Below are 18,502 nucleotides of genomic sequence, written 5' to 3' on the forward strand. Positions count from 1 at the left end.
ATTCTCTAATTGTGTTAACTTCTTGTTAATTAAATAATGGTGAAATCTAACAATTCATCAATTTGCTGGGGACCCACTGGAACTCCCTCAAGGACCCCTGGTGGTCCCCGGACCCCATGTTGAGAACCACTGCTTTAGACCACTGAGCCACCTGGATGCCAGGATGTTCTCATTAATGTATGTCAGATTTTATTTAATAATTTCTGTGCATATTTATTTATTTATTCATGGCTGATCAGGTGCCTCATGTATAAACGTCTGCATACACACAAAACATGAAAAGTGCGTATGAAATTTTCAGATGTATATAACTGGCCAGGTCCTGCGCACCTTTCCTTTATACATCCCAATCACATGCACACACCTCTCACTCCGCCTTGTCTCCTGCCAGAATTAACTATGCAATGCTGAATGTTCAGTGCTCCCCGCTCCAAATATTTGCAATGTGCTTTTCCACATTTTCTTTTACATTTTTAGATGTTTTGGTTTTTCAGTCCCGCAGTCAGCGCACAGCTTCGGTGGCAAATCTTGGAGCCATCTTGAACAAAGACAGACTCCATTAAAAGTGTGTTAAGTGTTTCAATGTCACCGTCAAGGTCTTAACAGAGAGATACCTGCACACACACATGTGCACACGCACACACATTTCAACAGGCATGAACACATACATATTCACATGCTGATACATGCACACCGCAGATGTGCACATGTATGCGTGCACACACACATGCATTTACATCTGCGTACAACACATACTGTACATGTACGCATGCATGTGATGAAACATGCTCTACATGCAAACATACAGTATATACTGTACATGCATACACATGCACAAACACACATAGACTGTTAAGCTAACAGTGTCTGTAGGTTTCTAATAGAGATATCAGGATTTGTCAGGCAGGACAGAGGCTGAGGGTTTTCGGCAGTGCTGTAAAAGGATTTTTTCCCTAGAGCAGAAAATGAAATATGGTCTTTAAGAATATATTTATAGGATCAATTCATGGTAGATTAAATTCTCTTATGGCTAATTTACTCCCTGCTTCTTCTCCAATATAATGAATCTGTTCATATCGGCAAGTCTTTGTACCGATGCAAATTAAGCGTGGAGTTAAATCTCTCTTTCTCCTAATGATTCCCTTTGTCTGCACAAAATCCACATAACAATTTTGGTGGTGTTTTTTCCTGCTCTCTCCTGGCTCCCCAATGGTGGAATGACTAGTGGAATGATTTTAGCATTTGAAGGGTTTAATCCTTAAACGCTGTGCCGCCATTTAGGAATTTTGAATGTACTATTTAGAGGCACAAATGAAGTTTGCTTGAAGTCTTTTGGAGGCTGATAGGGCTCCCTCCTGCTCCCAGATTGCTCTTCAAGAAGAACTTGACAGGGGTATTATTTACAAATTTGTTTATTTATTTTTAATAGGGACGGTGCATATTAATGAACAATTTAAAACCAACTCTAAATATGCCAGATTTAGCCACCAGGCTAATTTTCATCTGTTGTCCGTTGGCAGGTTGATGTCACAGTAAAAAAAAAAGCATAAAACCATCATAACAAATCAAATTAATTCACAGTAAAAACAAACACCACATACTACCTAAAACTCACTCTACACAATAAACAAGCCCTAGACACATAACAGCATGTTGATGTCACAGTTAAAACAGGTTGGAATCCTAAAAGTACTGCTGTTAAGAGAAATAAACCATTTTCTGTTCTTCTTATGATTTGTTAGTATGGGGTCTGAGAGAGTTTTGGCTCCTCCCCTCTCTCCTCTAGAACACCTGTGGCAAAAAAGACTTTTAAAACAAACGGAACACCGGCACTCACAGAGAATTAATCTTCTAATTTATTGTGGGCTATGAGTCCCCATTATATATAGATATATTCTGTTTCAGAGTCTTTTTCTCTTTTTTTCTATTATTGAGTAGTTTTGAGCCCTCTATTTACATAGAGCATTCATTAGTTGATATTTTTTATGTGTGTGCATCTTCAGTTACTAATTTGGTTTGTATAGCTCTTTTTATAGTGTCTTGCTATATGTTTCCAGTCCTGGGCATCCAGTTTCATTTATTTATTACTTTTCAACTTGTGACACCAGCCATTGTTTTTTCTGATTATCGCGGCCCCACCTCCTTCATTAGGAGAGGCTGTATTTGGGCGGTTCATTCACAGATGGATCCTATTATGTAATTATGTTTTCTCTTTTCTGGTTGGTGTTTGAACCTCACCTGTATATAAAAAAAAGTCCTTGTTCGGCTGTTTTGATTACGCTGATGATGGCTTCTAGCTGAAACGCGTTCGTTTTTTTGCCCACAATAAATTAGAAGATTAATTCTCTGTGAGTGCCGGTGTTCCGTTTGTTTTGATCTTTGCTTCAACCGTGCACCCGATACATTGTTTAAGATTTGGAGTTGTGCGCGCTGCCGTTTTTTACTAAAAAAGACTTTTACCCATGACCTCCGACAATGAGATCTTTCATTTTCGGCATGAAAAAGGAATTAGATACTTGAATGTTGCTATGACGATGGCCGTCTTAATGTCCTTGAAGCAACTGAAGAGAGGGGGGGGGGGGGGGGGGGGGGGGGGGGAGAGGGGGGGGGGGGGGGGGGGGGGGGGGGGGGGGGGGGGACCCTAACTGAACAAAATGCCCCTTCCAATATAAATATGTATAATTTTATTTTAGGCAAATCCGAATAGTTAATAAATTGTAGCGATACGAGCAAAACTATTTGAGCAAATGCAAAACACAAATGAGATTGTTTGCACAGTGCGTTGCCCCTTTCTCTGTGCTTCTCACATGTGGAAACCCCCCCCCCCCCCCCCCTTTTCCGACAGAGTCACAGGGCAGGAGGACAAGGAGCCAGGGAGACCTACTGTATGGAAACCCATTCCTCCACTCAATAAAATAAAAACCAACTCAATTCTGACTTTTTTTCCCTCACAATTTGAACTTTATATCTCACAATTCTGACTTTTTCTTGCAATTCTGACTTTAAATCTCACACTTCTGACTTCATATCTCAGAATTCTGACTTTCATATTTCCTTTATTTTTACCCGCTGAGAGGTGAAAAGTTCAATTTTTTATTCATAATATCTATTGTTTATAGATCAGCACTACTCTAGCACTGATAGAAAGATGTACAGGACCTGTTTATTCACTTCCAATATTTATGATTTATAGACCAGCAGTACACTAGCACTGATAGAAAGGTGTGTAGTATCCAGTGGTGGAAAGACTACCAGAATGTCCAAGTAGATGTACTATTACTTTGCTGGTATTTTACTCAAATACAAGTAAAAGTACTGGTGTAAAGATCTACTTAAGTAAAAAGAAGCTCATTTAAAATGTACTGTAAAAGTAAAAGTTACTGAATTACTTTTTCAAAAAAGAGAACGTTGATAGATGTGATCTTTCCCCTGCAATTCTAATTCTAATTCTAATGTACCCCAAAAGTACTCCAAAGTACCACAAAGTATCATAATGTACCACAAAGCAGATTAAAAAGTATTGCTAAATGCCCTAAAGTACCCCAGAAAACACCAAAGCACCAAATGATCATAAAATGAACATCAAAGTGTCCCAAAGTATCACAAAGCATAGCACAGGGTCATAAAAAGGGCCAGGCCGGCGGCCGGCATCCATCCTGGAACAAACGGCCGTTCTGGACTTTTCCACAACTCCCAGATGGCCAATCCGTCTCTGAGTCAAGGTTTACACATCAACAGGCAAAAAAGGGGGAATGAAGCTCATTATTTGTGGTTAAGAAGGATGATCTCCCCAAAAGAACAGTCCAAGGCACACTTCTCTGTTGAAAAAGTTAAAAAGCCTTTAATATATGGGCTACGCTAATGCTTTTCAACTATAGTCTTCATCAGGCCATATATACTATAATAACAAACAACATACTTCCTCTCAGAAATGAGGCCCGGCCTCCTCCTCCGCATTTTTCACAAATCTTACACACATACACAGATGTGCACATGTGACTTCAGCTTGATCAAGACATTTGCAGGAAATGCAGCAGAGAGGAGTGTCAGTGAAGTGTGAAGCAACTTAGTTCAGACTCCATTTTGAGACACAGAGCAGAAGGACGGAAACAAGGAAACAAGCAATGTGAGTGTTATTACAACATTATTATTATTTTACTGTAAAAATCTGAGTTGGTGTTATTACAACATTATTGTTATTATTTTAGTATAAAAGTCTCTGAGTCAGTTGTCACCCTGTGGCCTGTAGAGGGAATAAGAGTCAGAACACTTAAAAACTTTGATAAACTTTGATAAAACTTAAAAAAACAAAAAAACAACAGCAAGCAACATTTTCCAAGCATTTTTTAGGAGTTGGGTGAACTTCTGCATATTTTGAGTTGACCACAAACAGTCTTTGAAAGACTTCAAAGGTTTTGGCCAGTTTTGAAGGATACCAGGTTTAGAGCGTATGTCAGGCCAAGAAGAAGGCAGCATGCTCTGGCCACATTGTCCACATCAGTAAGCACTGGGATGCCCTCGATGATGATGCCCACTGCATCTGGCTCATGGCAAACATAAATCTTCATGCTGTGCATGTTAAGGTCCTGTTGCACGTCGACCTCTGCTGTTCCCTGTACATACAAATAAAACACAATAATGAAGACAAACGGTCTCATTTGTTGATGAAAGATACAAATAAATTGGATTTTATGTTATCTATTTCAGGTAATGCTTCAGGTTCATTGGAGCAAAACGTATCACATCTGTAGAGCCCAGTATAAAAATGTAAATAATTCCATAAGAATTCTTAATTTGAGATTTTGTCGAGATCTTGTGATTTTTAAAAAGCCTTGCAGCTACTGCACATGATGTGCGCAGGTACATCTATTCAAAGGGTATACAAACATCTAATTGTTTATGTGTAGATGGTGTTACGCTGTGTGCAGTTTCAGCATTGTCTCTAGTCTACTACAAAAAATGTTGAATGCACTACTTTGAATGTTTAGCCTGCTGCCACCAATTATTACACAAACAGATACCATACAGCAGTGCTCAGAAAGCACTGCTGTATGCTGGTGTATATAGCAAAGAGTTAAATGAGAAGATCACTCTTGTGGTTTCCTTGTGGCTTTTGCTTCCTGCTTTCAGACGTGTGCAGATGCTTTGCTGCTTGCTCTCACCTCTGTTTGCATTTTTCTGCTGATATTCTTGTTTTTCTTATGTGACAAACTACGTGCAGCGGCTCCTGGATACTTATAAATCACTGGGACTGTAATTCTTTGTAGATATAGTAGGCTATTGCCATATTTCAACATTTGTATGACCTCCTCAGTACTACGTGAGCGTGGCCTACCAACAGCACAAGCCTGTACTGCAGTGACTGGAAACGTGGTACTTAGCTTAATTAGCAGCAAGATGCCCCCCTTCTCCACGGACGACTACCACAAACTTCTACAGAAGATTGCAGTGCTGGAAACCAAGTGAACGTGGAAGAAAATGGACTATGTGGGAACCACACCACTTTACCATGGACTCAAAACAGTGTACAAGAGCATGCTAACACACAGCTAATTAGCACCAACAAGACTACCAAAAAACAGGAGGGCTGTGTACCGGGTAATAAATCTACAAGTGGTAGTCCTCCCTGGAACTCTTTTGGTGCAAAGCCTAAGAGTAAATCATTTCCCTGGGAAATGGGAGGACAAGTAACAGGCAGAGCCCAGCGCCCTGAGATTTGTGATGCAACCAGCTGGCCTGAATTATCAATTCAACCCCTGTACTTAGCAGGACACAGCCGTGGACAGCTGCAAAAGGGAGAACTAGCAACAAACCTCCCCAACAACCATGTGTGCAACTGGAGAACAAATTCAACCGATTCTGCAAATTTATCAAATTTAGCATCCGTTCCTCGTCAGCCACAGCCTGTCCCAAAAAATTGGGCAGATAATGCTTTTAACACACTAAATCTAGCTTTATTAAACGTCAGGTCTTTGGCAGGAAAAACATTTTTAATCAATGATTTTATTGTCAAGCACAATCTTGATTTTATGTTTTTAACTGAAACTTGTTAGACCAAGATAACAGTGCAGCTGTTCTTATCGAGTCAACCCCTCCCAACTTCAGTTTTATGAGTGAAGCTAGAGTGCATAAGAAAGGAGGTGGAGTTGCCATTTTGTTTAGTGATTCCCTCCAATGCAAGCAGATATCTTATGGAAATATTGCTTCTTTTGAATATGTGGTTCTTCAGTTGAATTCCTCTTCTCGAGCTATGTTCCTAAATATCTACAGGCCACCTAAATACTGTGCAACCTTTTTTGATGACTTTATTGAACTGCTGTCTATACTCTGTATTGACTTTGACTTTGTAGTTATTGTTGGTGATTTTAACATCCATGTTGACAACCCCCAGGACAAAGGGACTAAAGAACTGTGTTGTGTACTTGATAACTATGGACTGACATGTGACGGAGCCCACACACAACAAGGGGCACACTCTGGACTTAATTATCTCCAAGGGTCTGAACATTTCTAAGGTTGTGGTGACTGATGTTGCTCTCTCTGATCATTCCTGTGTTTTCTTTAAGAGTACTATCTCCGTGCACACAAATGTTCAAACAGAGGTAATCACAAAATGGTATATCACTGAAAACAACAGTGAATTATTTATTCAGGCTTTCTCTTCCACACCCGCCCTCTCTTGGGTCTCAGTCAATGAGCTTGTAGATAATTTCAATTCTAAAATTACAAATGTTATTGATGCCATTGCACCCACTAAGGTGAGGGTTGTCTCTGGTAAGAAAAGCTCTCCATGGAGAAATGCCACGCTGGTAAGAATAGAAAAAAGAGAGTGTCGAAGGGCTGAACGCAGGTGGCAACAAACAAATCTCCAGGTTCATTATGACATCTATAAAGAGAGACTTCGCATTTATAATTTGGAACTGAGAAATGCAAGGCGGTCTTTTTTCTCTGAACAAACCCTCCTGTGTCAGTAGCCTCTGAACTTCTATCCACCAGGGCCTGCAATGAATTTGCCTCCTTCTTCACTGACAAAATTCTGAAAATTAGACAAGCAGTCAGTGCCTCCATAGGTACAGGATGTGTTGTCCCTGTGCCACTTAAAATCAATTCAAATACCATGACACAATTTTATCCAATCAACCATAAATACCTGGAGGACATTATACAACATCTGAAATCCTCCTCCTGCTGCCTTGATATTCTGCCAACAGGCTTTTTCAAAAATGTTTCAAATTGCATGGCCTCAGACCTTCTACAAATTGTAAACATGTCTCCTCATGTCTCTCAGGTATCTTTCCACATGCCCTGAAAACTGCAGTCATCAAGCCACTCTTAAAAAAGAACAATCTAGACACGTCACTAATGAACAATTATAGGCACATAGGCCATCAAACCTCCCATTTTTAAGTAAAACCATTGAAAAAGCTGTTTTTCAACAGCTGAACAACTTCTTGGCACTAAACAACTGTTTTGATGTCTTCCAGTCAGGATTTCAACCACACCATAGCACTGAGACTGCTCTTGTTAAGGTCTTCAATGACATCCACTTAAACAGACAGTGGCAGAATTTCAGTCTTAGTATTACTGGATCTCAGGGCTGCATTCAACACGGTCGACCACAACATATTACTAGACCAACTGGAAAACTGGGTGGGACTTTCTGGCACAGTACTAAATTGGTTTGAATCCTACTTAAAGGACAGGGACTACTTTGTGTCTATAGGTAATTACACATCTGAGCGGACAAAAATGACATGCGGAGTTCCCCAAGGCTCCATTCTGGGGCCTCTTCTATTCAACATCTACATGGCTCAGATTACGGAAAACAACAAAATATGTTACCATAATTATGCAGACGACACACAAATTTACATAACCATATCACCAGGGGACTATAATCCCATACAAGCGCTGAGTAAGTGCATTGAACAAATCAATGACTGAATGTGCCAGAATTTTCTTCAATTAAACAAAGATAAAACTGAAGTAATTGTTTCTGGAGCCAAGGAAGAACGATTAAAAGTCAGTGCTCAGCCTCAATCAGTAATGTTAAAAACCAGCAGCTGATTCAGAACGCTGCTGCTCGAATCCTCACTAAGACCAAGAAAGTGGATCACATCACTCCAGTTCTGAGGTCTTTACACTGGCTTCCTGTCTGTCAAAGAATTGATTTCAAAATACTACGGTTGGTTTATAAAGCACTGAATGGTTTAGGGCCAAAATACATTTCTTATCTTCTGCTACGTTATGAACCATCCAGACCTCTCAGGTCGTCTGGGACAGGTCTGCTTTCTGTCCCCAGAGTCAAAACTAAACATGGAGAAGCAGCGTTCAGTTTTTATGCACCACATATCTGGAACAAACTCCAAGAAAACTGCAGGTCTGCTGCAACTTTCAGTTCTTTTAAATCAAGGCTGAAGACTTTTGTTTGACACTGCCTTTTATTAAATCAAATAATTATTCATTTCTTACACTGCACTTTAACTTTTATTCTTGTATTTTATACCTGTCTTATTCTATTTTAGCCAATTTTTGTGTTCTATTCTCTTAGCTCTTTAATGAACTTTATTTTTATTATTATTACTTAGTGGGTTTTATTTTACAAAATTATTCATCAATTGGCGTCACGAACAGGATCCCAACAGGAGTTGAGAGGAACTCTGGTGAGTAGTTTCTCTGCTCTGATGGGATCCACAAACCTATATTGAGAATTGAAGGATTGCTTGAAGTTTATAATTGTAATTGCTAAGCTGATCTGTGTATTGTTCTAAAGGAACATTTGACAAGTCCTATAAGGGCTGTGGGGCCTGCCTATGCGGCGGGGTAAGACCACCGGAAACAATCTATGCTCCTTCTAAGAATCCTTCATGATCTCATCAAAAATGATTTCCTTTTGAAAGGAAGAATTGAGGGAGTTCACTCTCCGAATTTATAGTGCTATACATATTTTTGTCCGGTGAGGCCGACAAAAGGTCTTTTAAGTTGTGATTATCTTTGGAGAGGTAAGGCAAACTTAATCGTATACTGGTTGACAGTGTCACCAGGCCGGCAAAAAGTCTTTTAAGTTGTGATTATCTTTGGAGAGGTATGGCAAACTTAATCGTATACTGGTTGACAAGTGTCACCAGGCTGGCAAAAAGTCTTTTAAATTGTGATTATTAGATTAGATTCTTTAATGACCACACAGCCAGGCTGGTGGAATTTGTTTTCAATACATTAAGCAAGGTTCCAACAAAAAAACATAAAAACATCAGTACAACATACAGTCAGTACAATATACATTACAGGACCCACATCACAGTACAGTAAACATAACATATATTGCACAACGTTTCATGGCCATAGTAATAAATGACTGAATATGAGACAAAACACCATAGACACAGCATAGACGTAATGGAATTGTCAGAGGGAGTTCAGAGTTCGTATGGCAGTTGGAAAGAAGCTGTTTTTAAAACAGGTTGTTTTGGTGAGCAGAGAACTGTAGCACCTCCCTGAGGGCAACAGCTGAAAAACATGGTGTGCTGGGTGAGTGGGGTCAGAAATTATTTTCCTTGCCCTTTTCACTGTCCGTTTGTGATGAAGTGATTCGATTGATGGGAGGGGGATGCCAATGATTTTGGATGATTTGTTGACAATGCGCTGTCATTTATTCCGGGAGTGAGTGTCCAAACTACTGTACCAGACTGTTATGGATGAAGTGAGGATGCTTTCTATGATGGCTGAATAGAAACGGAGCAGGAGATGTTTCCTCACTCTGAATTTCTTGAGCTGACGGAGAAAGAATAGTCTTTGCTGGGCTTTTTTGAAGATGTGGTCTGTGTTGGTCTTCCACTTAAGGTTATTGCTTATGTGAGTGCCAAGAAATTTGAATGAGTCAGTGATGGATATGGGTTCGCCAGAGATGAGTACAGGGGTTTTGGAGTGTGACTCGATAATGAGTTCTTGAGTTTTTGATGAGTTAAGTAGAAGGTTATTGTCTGTACACCAGGTAACTGTATGGTTTATCTGTGCACGGTATTCTGTTTCGTTGTTGTTTAAGATGAGTTCTATGATGGTTGTGTCGTCCGCATATTTGTAGATGTTGATGGAGCTGTACTGGGATGTGAGATGGTTTGTGTAGAGAGAGAATAGCCAGGGTGAAAGGATGCAGCCCTGGGGTGCTCCTGTACTGAGGTACAGAGGGTGAGATGTGGTGTTGTTTATCTTTACCCTCTGTTGCCTGTTCCAGAGGAAGCTGCGGATCCAGTGACAGATGCAGGGGTCAGTGTTCATGTCCAGTAGTTTATTGAAGATTTTGACTGGGTTAATTGTATTGAAGGCAGAGCTGAAGTCTATGAACAGGATGCGGGCGTAGGTGTTGGGGGTCTCCAGGTGTTGCAGCATGTGATGGATAGCTGAGTTGACTGTATCCTCCACAGACCTGTTGTCTCTGTAGGCAAACTGATATGGATCCATGAGGGGAGTGGTGCTGGTTTTCAGGTGAGTGAGGATGATGCGCTCAAATGACTTCATGGCCACGGATGTAAGGGCAATTGGTCTGTAGTCATTGAGGCAGGAGATATTGTTGGTCTTAGGCACAGGGATGATGGTGGTTTGTTTGAAGCAGTGGGGCACTGAACATTGGCAGAGGGAGGTGTTAAAAATGTTGGTGAAAACAGGGGCCAGTTCTGCAGCACAGTGATGGAGCACAGTTGGGCTGATGCTGTCTGGGCCTGCTGCTTTATTTTTCCTGTCTTCTGAAAGTGGTCCTCACCTCTTCCTCCTGGATGTAAAATGGGGGGGATGGAGGAGGAATAGGGAGTGAAGGTGGTGGGACTGGTGACGTCCAGTGTGGGGGTGGGTCTCTTTTTGTAGTTGGTGATGTTCCGAAGTTTTTTCCAGATGATTCTTGCGTCATTGGTTGAAATTTGTTGTTCTAGTTTTGTGGCATAATTAGATTTGGCTTTTCTTATTGCAGACCTTAATATATATTTGGAGAGGTAAGGCACACTTAATCGTATACTGGTTGACAGTGTCACCAGGCCGGCAAAAGTCTTTTAAGTTGTGATTATCTTTGGAGAGGTAAGGCACACTTAATCGTATACTGGTTGACAGTGTCATCAGTGTGAGAGTGACTACTCAATACCAAAAAGTAACGCCGCTTGATTCTGTGTTTCCTTTAGGGCGGTAAAAATATCTTTCTATTTTACTTGATTTGATTCTTTTAATGCAATGCATTTTGCTTGTCCTTTTATATGTATTTTATCTTTTTCACTTTCTCTCGATGCTTTTTATGTTTTATATAAAGCACTTTGATTTGCCTTGTTGCTGAAATGTGCTATATAAAACTATGGAAGATGCCTAAAATGCCTAAATTAACATAACAAGTGAAATACAACACATTGTTAATCAGAAATGTAAAAGTGACATGTGGTTTCAGGGGGAATTATGTGCTGTAACTGTTTCTTGGCCAAAGATACAGGAGCTTAAGAGCTGCATGAAGGGTCAGGATATGACAAATAAAAGTTTTGTCAACTGTAAAGCATGCAAAGATATTCCAGTAGAGCCCAAGAATAAAAAATATGGACCTGGAAATGTGCACAATATGTCTGTCCCCTTTACCACATAGACATGAGATACCTCATTCTGAGAATACATTTCCCAAAATGTCAAACTATTTCTTTTACACTTACTTGATAGTCAGAGATGAGATCCTGTCCACTCTCTCCCATATACTCAATGAGGCATCTCAGAGTCACCTCTCTCTTCTTCACCACAGAGGCACATGGGTCCTAGAATAAATAAGACAAAAAATGAAAAAAAAAAAAATTGCAAACCTAAAATCTCTATTACCTCTTTAATAATTTCTTTCTCTTAGCTCATGTGTTTACAAATATAACCAGCTAAGAGAGGAAAACCATTTGAAACTACTTAAAACTTGTTTAACATCCACCCAATTCAGGCAAGATAACTGAACAAGAAACTACACAATTAATTAATATGTACCACTTTTACCTCACCTGTATCAGTTCCATCAACACATTTTTGATGCGGAACTCCTCATTTATCTGTAAGACAATTTATTTTGGAGATTACTTGAGACATACTGAAGGTGTACAAAATAAGCCACCAGCCAGTTTACTGTAGTACAACCCAATACTGCTCCACTGTGTACAACCTATTTTGTAAATTGTGATGCTGCTGTACATGTTGTTAAGCAAATTGTTAAACAAATAGTCTGTTTAGGGTCACCAAAATCACCCTCTCATTCACTTTATCACTATTCCCTACATAATTAACACTCAGTAGTTTACTGTATAGGGAGTAGTAAATTGGGATTTCTGAAACACATGAATGACAGAATTATTATCTGTTCCATCACTGACAGGTACAGTGTCACAGTTTTTTTGTTGCATTGTGGGAACTTTTGGGATACAATATAGTGCCAAAATTTCACTGAAAATTGAGACACTGAAATAAAATGGGGGAAGGTCAAAATAATTCACTTGCCTGGAAGTAGGGTATAATTTTGAACAGTCATGGTCTCAACTGTGCCCAATGTTCCTCTTTGTCAATACAGTTTGCCTGTGGTTGACATGTGTCACCATAACTGAAGAGACGTTTTTTTACTTTATGTGAATGTGTAATTGCTTTTGCAGCTAACTTGGAAACCACTCACACAAAGTGAGAGACACTTTTAATTTTTTTTAACTTTCTTCCACATAAATGGAAGATCTTAAAAAGATCATGCAGATGCAGAGTGTGTGTGCTTTGAATATTTGTCATAGGAGGTAATTGTTTCACAATTAAGAGGAATTTAGACAAAGTTGACATGATAATCAAATACGTGTTTTAAGAAATCTTGTCAGGACCCCTCCTTCTTTCTCTTACAAACCCATACATCAGTTCCTTTACTTGGAATGGTTTGAAGAGGGCAGGCCATCTTTCCTTGAATTCTGCCACCCGCGGGGACTGGGCAACCACTTCCTGTCTTCTCCAGCTATATGTTTTGGCCATCATATAATTTATGCTCTTGACACTGTCCTTTTTCTTTCTGGCTTCAATAAGGTCAAGTCTTACACCCTCAAGAGTGTTGTCTGTCTCACCAGTTGGGTGTGGGGGGAGATAATTAACTTCTGCCTTCCTTGGTCTCTTGACATTTTTTTGCAGCTTTTCTGTCACCCTCCTTCTTGTGTTTCAGTGAGTTTATCAGGAGTTCAGGGCTTCCCAGTGCTTTACGTTTTGTCCGGTAGTTTCCACATTTGTATTTCAGGCTTTGCTGCCACCCGTAACATCCATTAAAAGAGCCAGGTTCCTTCAAGCACGGATGCTTCTTGATTAGCGCTTGTGCTACTGCAGACCTCTGGGCATCATTGGGATAAGCCGTGTAGGAAAAGATTGCCTCTGCCAGGTGCTCCAGAATGTCATGCTTGACATGTGGTGATGTCAGTGGTGTACCATCTCTTAAATAAATCTCATTGCCTTGTGTCAAAGCCAGCTCAGTGTTGTGGGAGAAAGTTGGAATGCGAAACACAGTAGGCCATGGATCCTGCCTTTGTGAGGGAGAAGGACTCAGAATCACAGTGTCTTGTGAATCCACAGACTGCGAATCACATACAGAGCTCACATCAGAAGTATCGGGGGTGCCCTCCTGGGGGACAATGGTTAGTGTTATGGTTTGTGGTACATACACTACTTTAAGTGTGTCTTCATCTTTCAGGTCATCTGTAGAGGTTAGGGTGAAGAAGTCATCAAAGTCCTTATCTTTGTACTGAAGACTTATTTCTGTGGTGATGGAATAAGCATCTTTGATAGCTTCAACCAACTCATTCACAGTTGAGGGTATGGCACCGTTGAGAGTAAGTTTCTTGATTTCATGTTCAATGAGGACCCAGAGTCTCACAGTTTGTTCCATGTCTGCAGGTAAAGAGGAGATGAAGAAGAAACAGATATGATACTGTGGTACTCAGCACTGGAGGCAGATGTGGCACTTCAATGTCACCATGCGCTTTCCTGCAACAGTATAGGCTGACAGAGGACAAACATCAACAAGGTTTTGTTGTTTGATAAGAGTTACGTGATCTGTGTTCTCTAGATGAAATCCCCGATAGTGTTCATCATACCAGGAAATCTGTGTTTTCACAATGAAATGTACACTTTCTCCAAGAAAGGCAATCTGCACAATCTCTGCAAAATCAGGAAGACCAGCAGTACAACCACAGGCCACAATCATGCCTTTAGAGTATCTGGTTCCCTGGAAGGTGACCATGTTAGCCAGCTGTACATGAGACTGACAAGGAGATAGACACCTGATTGACACTCAGAGCAGGCACATCTGTTGTGGAATGCAGGTGGTGGGCAATCATAAGCTGATGCTTTGTAGCCAAGGATAGAATTATGTTCTTAAAGTTGCCAGTATGCCTCACAATCCATTTAAAGTAGCTGTGTTTGGCCTCAAATCTCATTTTCCAGAAAGCTACCACTGGTCCAAAAGCAGGATAGTGTTCTTTGGGATTAATTTTCTATTAGGAAATACTTCCAAGAATCTGTGTCGGTGTTCAGAAATTGTCAAGATAGGCAATGCCTTCATCATCATGGATTGGGGCAACAACAAGTTCGGTAATGTCTTTTAAAGACATGAGCAGAAGCCAGGCTGGATCATTCAGGGGTATTCTGTGGCCAATAATGAATGGCAGCAGTCATGTAAGAGTCCAGTTTTCATGTGCATTCCCTCCAATTGTCTTTCGTTTTGAGAACGTTATGGGTACTAACTGACGACAATCAGTTTTGTCAGCCCATTTATATGGAAACTGTGTGATGGCACTGTTAAGTTCACTATGAGTTAAATATTTCTTTGAAATGAAGACACTGAAGCACAGAGCTAATTCCAAGGGAACAGTGCCCTCGAAAATGTCATGCAATATGTCAGGTGGGTAGCCAGTGACACAGTGGAAGTAGCTCAGATTTTCAGTCAACAGGCAAGCCTTTTTTACTCCGTAACAGTGTGTCAAAGCAGGGTTTCCTTTAACAGTCAGTAAATGAGTGGCATGCTCCTTTTTGGTGCGAGCAGGAAAAGCACCTAACCTCACCTCCTTTCTTTGGAATTCTGATGGCTCTCCAAGACAAAATCTGCATATGAATGGTCCAGAAACATTTTCCACAAGTCCGCTTATTGAGTGTGCCCCAAGATTATCAGCAACTACACTCAACACAGTGCCTTTCACATTTTGCCCAACACTGGAAATGTAGATGCCGTCACGCTCCAAGACAGCAAGGTCTTTTAATAGAGCACTTCAGCATAACCAAATCTTTTGATATCAACTGCTTTGCATAAAAGTGCCAGGTATACTGAGCTAAGAGTAGATCGAGATGAGGGAGAGATGTTGCCCAACACCCAGTATACAGCTGTAATTTTATGCTTTTTTCTTGATGTTCCCAGTGGGTTACAAACCTCAAAGTCATCTACGTACAGTACAAGTTTAATCCTTAGTTCTTCAGAATAAAAGGAATTCTCTTTATAAAATGTACCATGATGATATGATCCATATTTAGTAGATGATGACTGGTCCTGTTCTCTACTCTAGCTTTTTCTCTAAGATGTTCATTTTTCAAAATCTGAAGCAAGGATTGAAGAATTGGGATATACTGGAAACTTCTCTTCTCATTTGGTTCAAGGATGTATTCAACTGGTTCAACAACTTCAAATTTTCTTTAAAAATACTGTCTTCTTCTGAATGATGAGGAAAGAGGACCACCAGCACTTAATGCTGTACTTAGGGGATTGGATGTGCACAATTCTTCCACTAGAGAATTAACAAACTCGTCATCAATAGTGTTGTTATTGCTCTTTAAATGTGAAACAATGATATCTTTTATGGCAGTTTTGGGTGCAGAACTTGATATGAAGTGAAGCTCCTCTACCAATTCAACAATGCACCGAAGTGAAACTTTATGAACACTTTCCAATTTCAATAAGAGGGATGCTATATGCTCTATAAGCACATGAGTTTCATCTTCTTCAGACTGCGCATCTGAGCTTGTTAATGCATAATTAGCATCATTGCGATCATTCTCGTCTTCAGAGGCTTCAACATCAGGTCTTCAACATCATCTTCAAGTGTTTCCCTACACTGCTCTTGAGAGAAAATACCTGGTTTGAAATCCTGTAAAGTATGAGGAGTATGCTTCCTGTGTTTGTGTGTTGCAAAAGTCCCATATACATTTGTTTGGTGATCACACCCTGCGAAGACACACCTTATAGTCTCATTATTTTTCAGATGATGACCTATGTGTTCAAAATAATCCTTTTCAGTAGGGAATACAGATCCTTGACATAATTGGCAGGTGAAAGAAAGAATTACTTGTGGTAGCGATTGAACTTCCACATGGTATCTTGACAAATGAGAGCGGAGGGCAGTCCAGCTTTTAAAAGAGCAGGGGCAGTCTACATGTATACAGGGCAAGGCATGACTGTGTCCAAAGGTTCCATGATGCAGTCGATAATGCTTTAAAATATCACTTTTTGTAGGGACAACAGTGGTACATAATTTACATGGCCATCCCATCTGTCATTTAAGAAATAGAAAAGAGTATGGTGCCTGCCAAATGACAGCCGTTAAGATTAGAATTTATACAGAAACATGTAACACACTTAAGGGCTTACCTACTGTGTACCCGAATGAGACACCAAGGTGGAGGTGTCTTCAGATCAGACAAGGTTTGATGGTCTTCTGAAGAGGCAATTAAAATGACAAAATAGTTACATGACGAAAATATCAGGAACAGTGATGTTAATGGTATGAGTCAAGAACATCTTTAATTTCAACTTAACTTTTTGTCACTTGAACACATCATTTAAAATGTTATTAAGAAAGTATTACACTAGGTTAGGTTAGTATTAGAATATTAGGTTAGGTAAAATCAAACAGACAAATACACAGAACAAATAATGTAATTATTCATTTTAATTTTGCACTCTACACTCCGCTATACATTTCTGCTCAGACGCAACAATGTCAATGTTCTTATTTTTTTGGAATGAAAGAACGTGAAAGTGAGAAGTAATAATGATTGCAAAATCAACCACTTTTTGTTTCTGGTCTCATTAAAACCCAGTACATGTGTAAAATTAGGGAAAGTCATGCAATATCAAGCTGATAAAACAATGTCTAAACTTTTTTACCTAATGAGAACTATATTCAATTGCAATCTTTAATTGGGTTTTTCACAGCTACTATAAACTGTAGCATAACACAAGGTTTCAAGTCACACAACGTAACTTTATATATATTTTTGAATAAGGCAAATCTGGCTTTGAGAGGCTGTTTATGGAATGCATATCCTCAGTCTATATTTTGCACTTTATAGAGCATGACAAAAGGGTGAAAGTGACACTGTCAGACCAGCAGTTGAAATGCTGCACATATCTGGATAGTAGGCAGATATAAATTAACTGCCAATTAACCTGCATATGACCTTGTATGTAAAGAATTTGTAACTTTTAACCGCTTTTGCTACCACTATTCACAATAAATACTGAATAAATAGCCATTAAATCATATTAAAATAAAGGATGGAATACAAAATTTATTAATTCAATTTATTCCAGCTTTGATAAAGGGACAACCAGTTGCCTCCAATGAAAATTGAAGAAAAAACAGAAGCTAAATCTGCCAGCTTTAGCGTTAGCTCATGAGGTGGGACAGAGGTGGTGCATTACTGTAATATTTTTTCCCAAAGTCTGTGTGATCAATATTGGGAAACTCAATCATAGGGATGGGTCATGATTTTCAAATAGTCATTAAATTATAATAATAGTTTATGCGACTATCGTCTTGTCTTAAAAAGTATATTATCCCTTGTTTTTACCGGCGCCTCTATCGGGGCTAATCACACTAGGTAGCTGGCTTAGCTAGCTAGCTCTATTCTAACGTCCGCCTATATAGCTTGCAAGTAGTAAATAGCTATGGCTTGATTAGCCCTTCGGGGGTTCCAGTCCTTCTCTCATTTTAACGTTAAAGAAGCCCTTTTTACAGTGAATGAACTGAACAGTTTATCACTGATTCATCTGTGTCCTGATTGACTGTTTCATACACACTGTTTTTAATTAGACATATTTAAAGAAAACAAGGTGGTACTAACTGTGTGTGTGTGTGTGTGTGTCTCCAGTGTTACCGGTTTACCTCTCAGCCTGATTGAAGTCCAGAAGATGAGTGCTTGTGTGGAGGAAGAGGAGGGCAGAGCAGAGTCTCCAGTACCCAGCTGTCTGTCTATGAAGAGTGACCGGTCTAAAGGTCTACCTTCAGAGTTCAGTAATGAACCTGGACCCTCAGAGACAAAGTAAGAGGACTGGTTATACTGTAATGAGGAAATGTTATTTGTTAACCTACACTATTGTACTGAAAACTACGGAGCCCAGGAGTGTCCATAAAAAAAATAGAAAAAAAGTTTTATGGAGGCCAAGATATAGAACAACGTGCGCATGAGATACATTTCATTCCCTGGATGTGGTTCATACCTG

At 39.8% G+C, this 18,502-nt stretch overlaps 1 protein-coding gene across 1 annotated transcript in view; it reads left to right on the forward strand.

The window, feature by feature from the left end:
- LOC139641209 (uncharacterized) overlaps positions 1–18,502 on the forward strand; it is a 79,928-nt gene that overhangs the window by 32,363 nt on the left and 29,063 nt on the right. Inside the window, 1 exon segment of the mRNA XM_071515496.1 lies at positions 18,172–18,321. Coding sequence (XP_071371597.1) covers positions 18,172–18,321 — 150 coding nt within the window.

The sequence above is a fragment of the Centroberyx affinis genome, unplaced genomic scaffold, assembly GCF_046629955.1.
Source record: "Centroberyx affinis isolate AG114_WGS23_722 - 3 ecotype Tasmania unplaced genomic scaffold, CSIRO-AGI_Caff_v1 ptg000356l_1, whole genome shotgun sequence".
NCBI classification, from domain to species: domain Eukaryota; kingdom Metazoa; phylum Chordata; class Actinopteri; order Beryciformes; family Berycidae; genus Centroberyx; species Centroberyx affinis.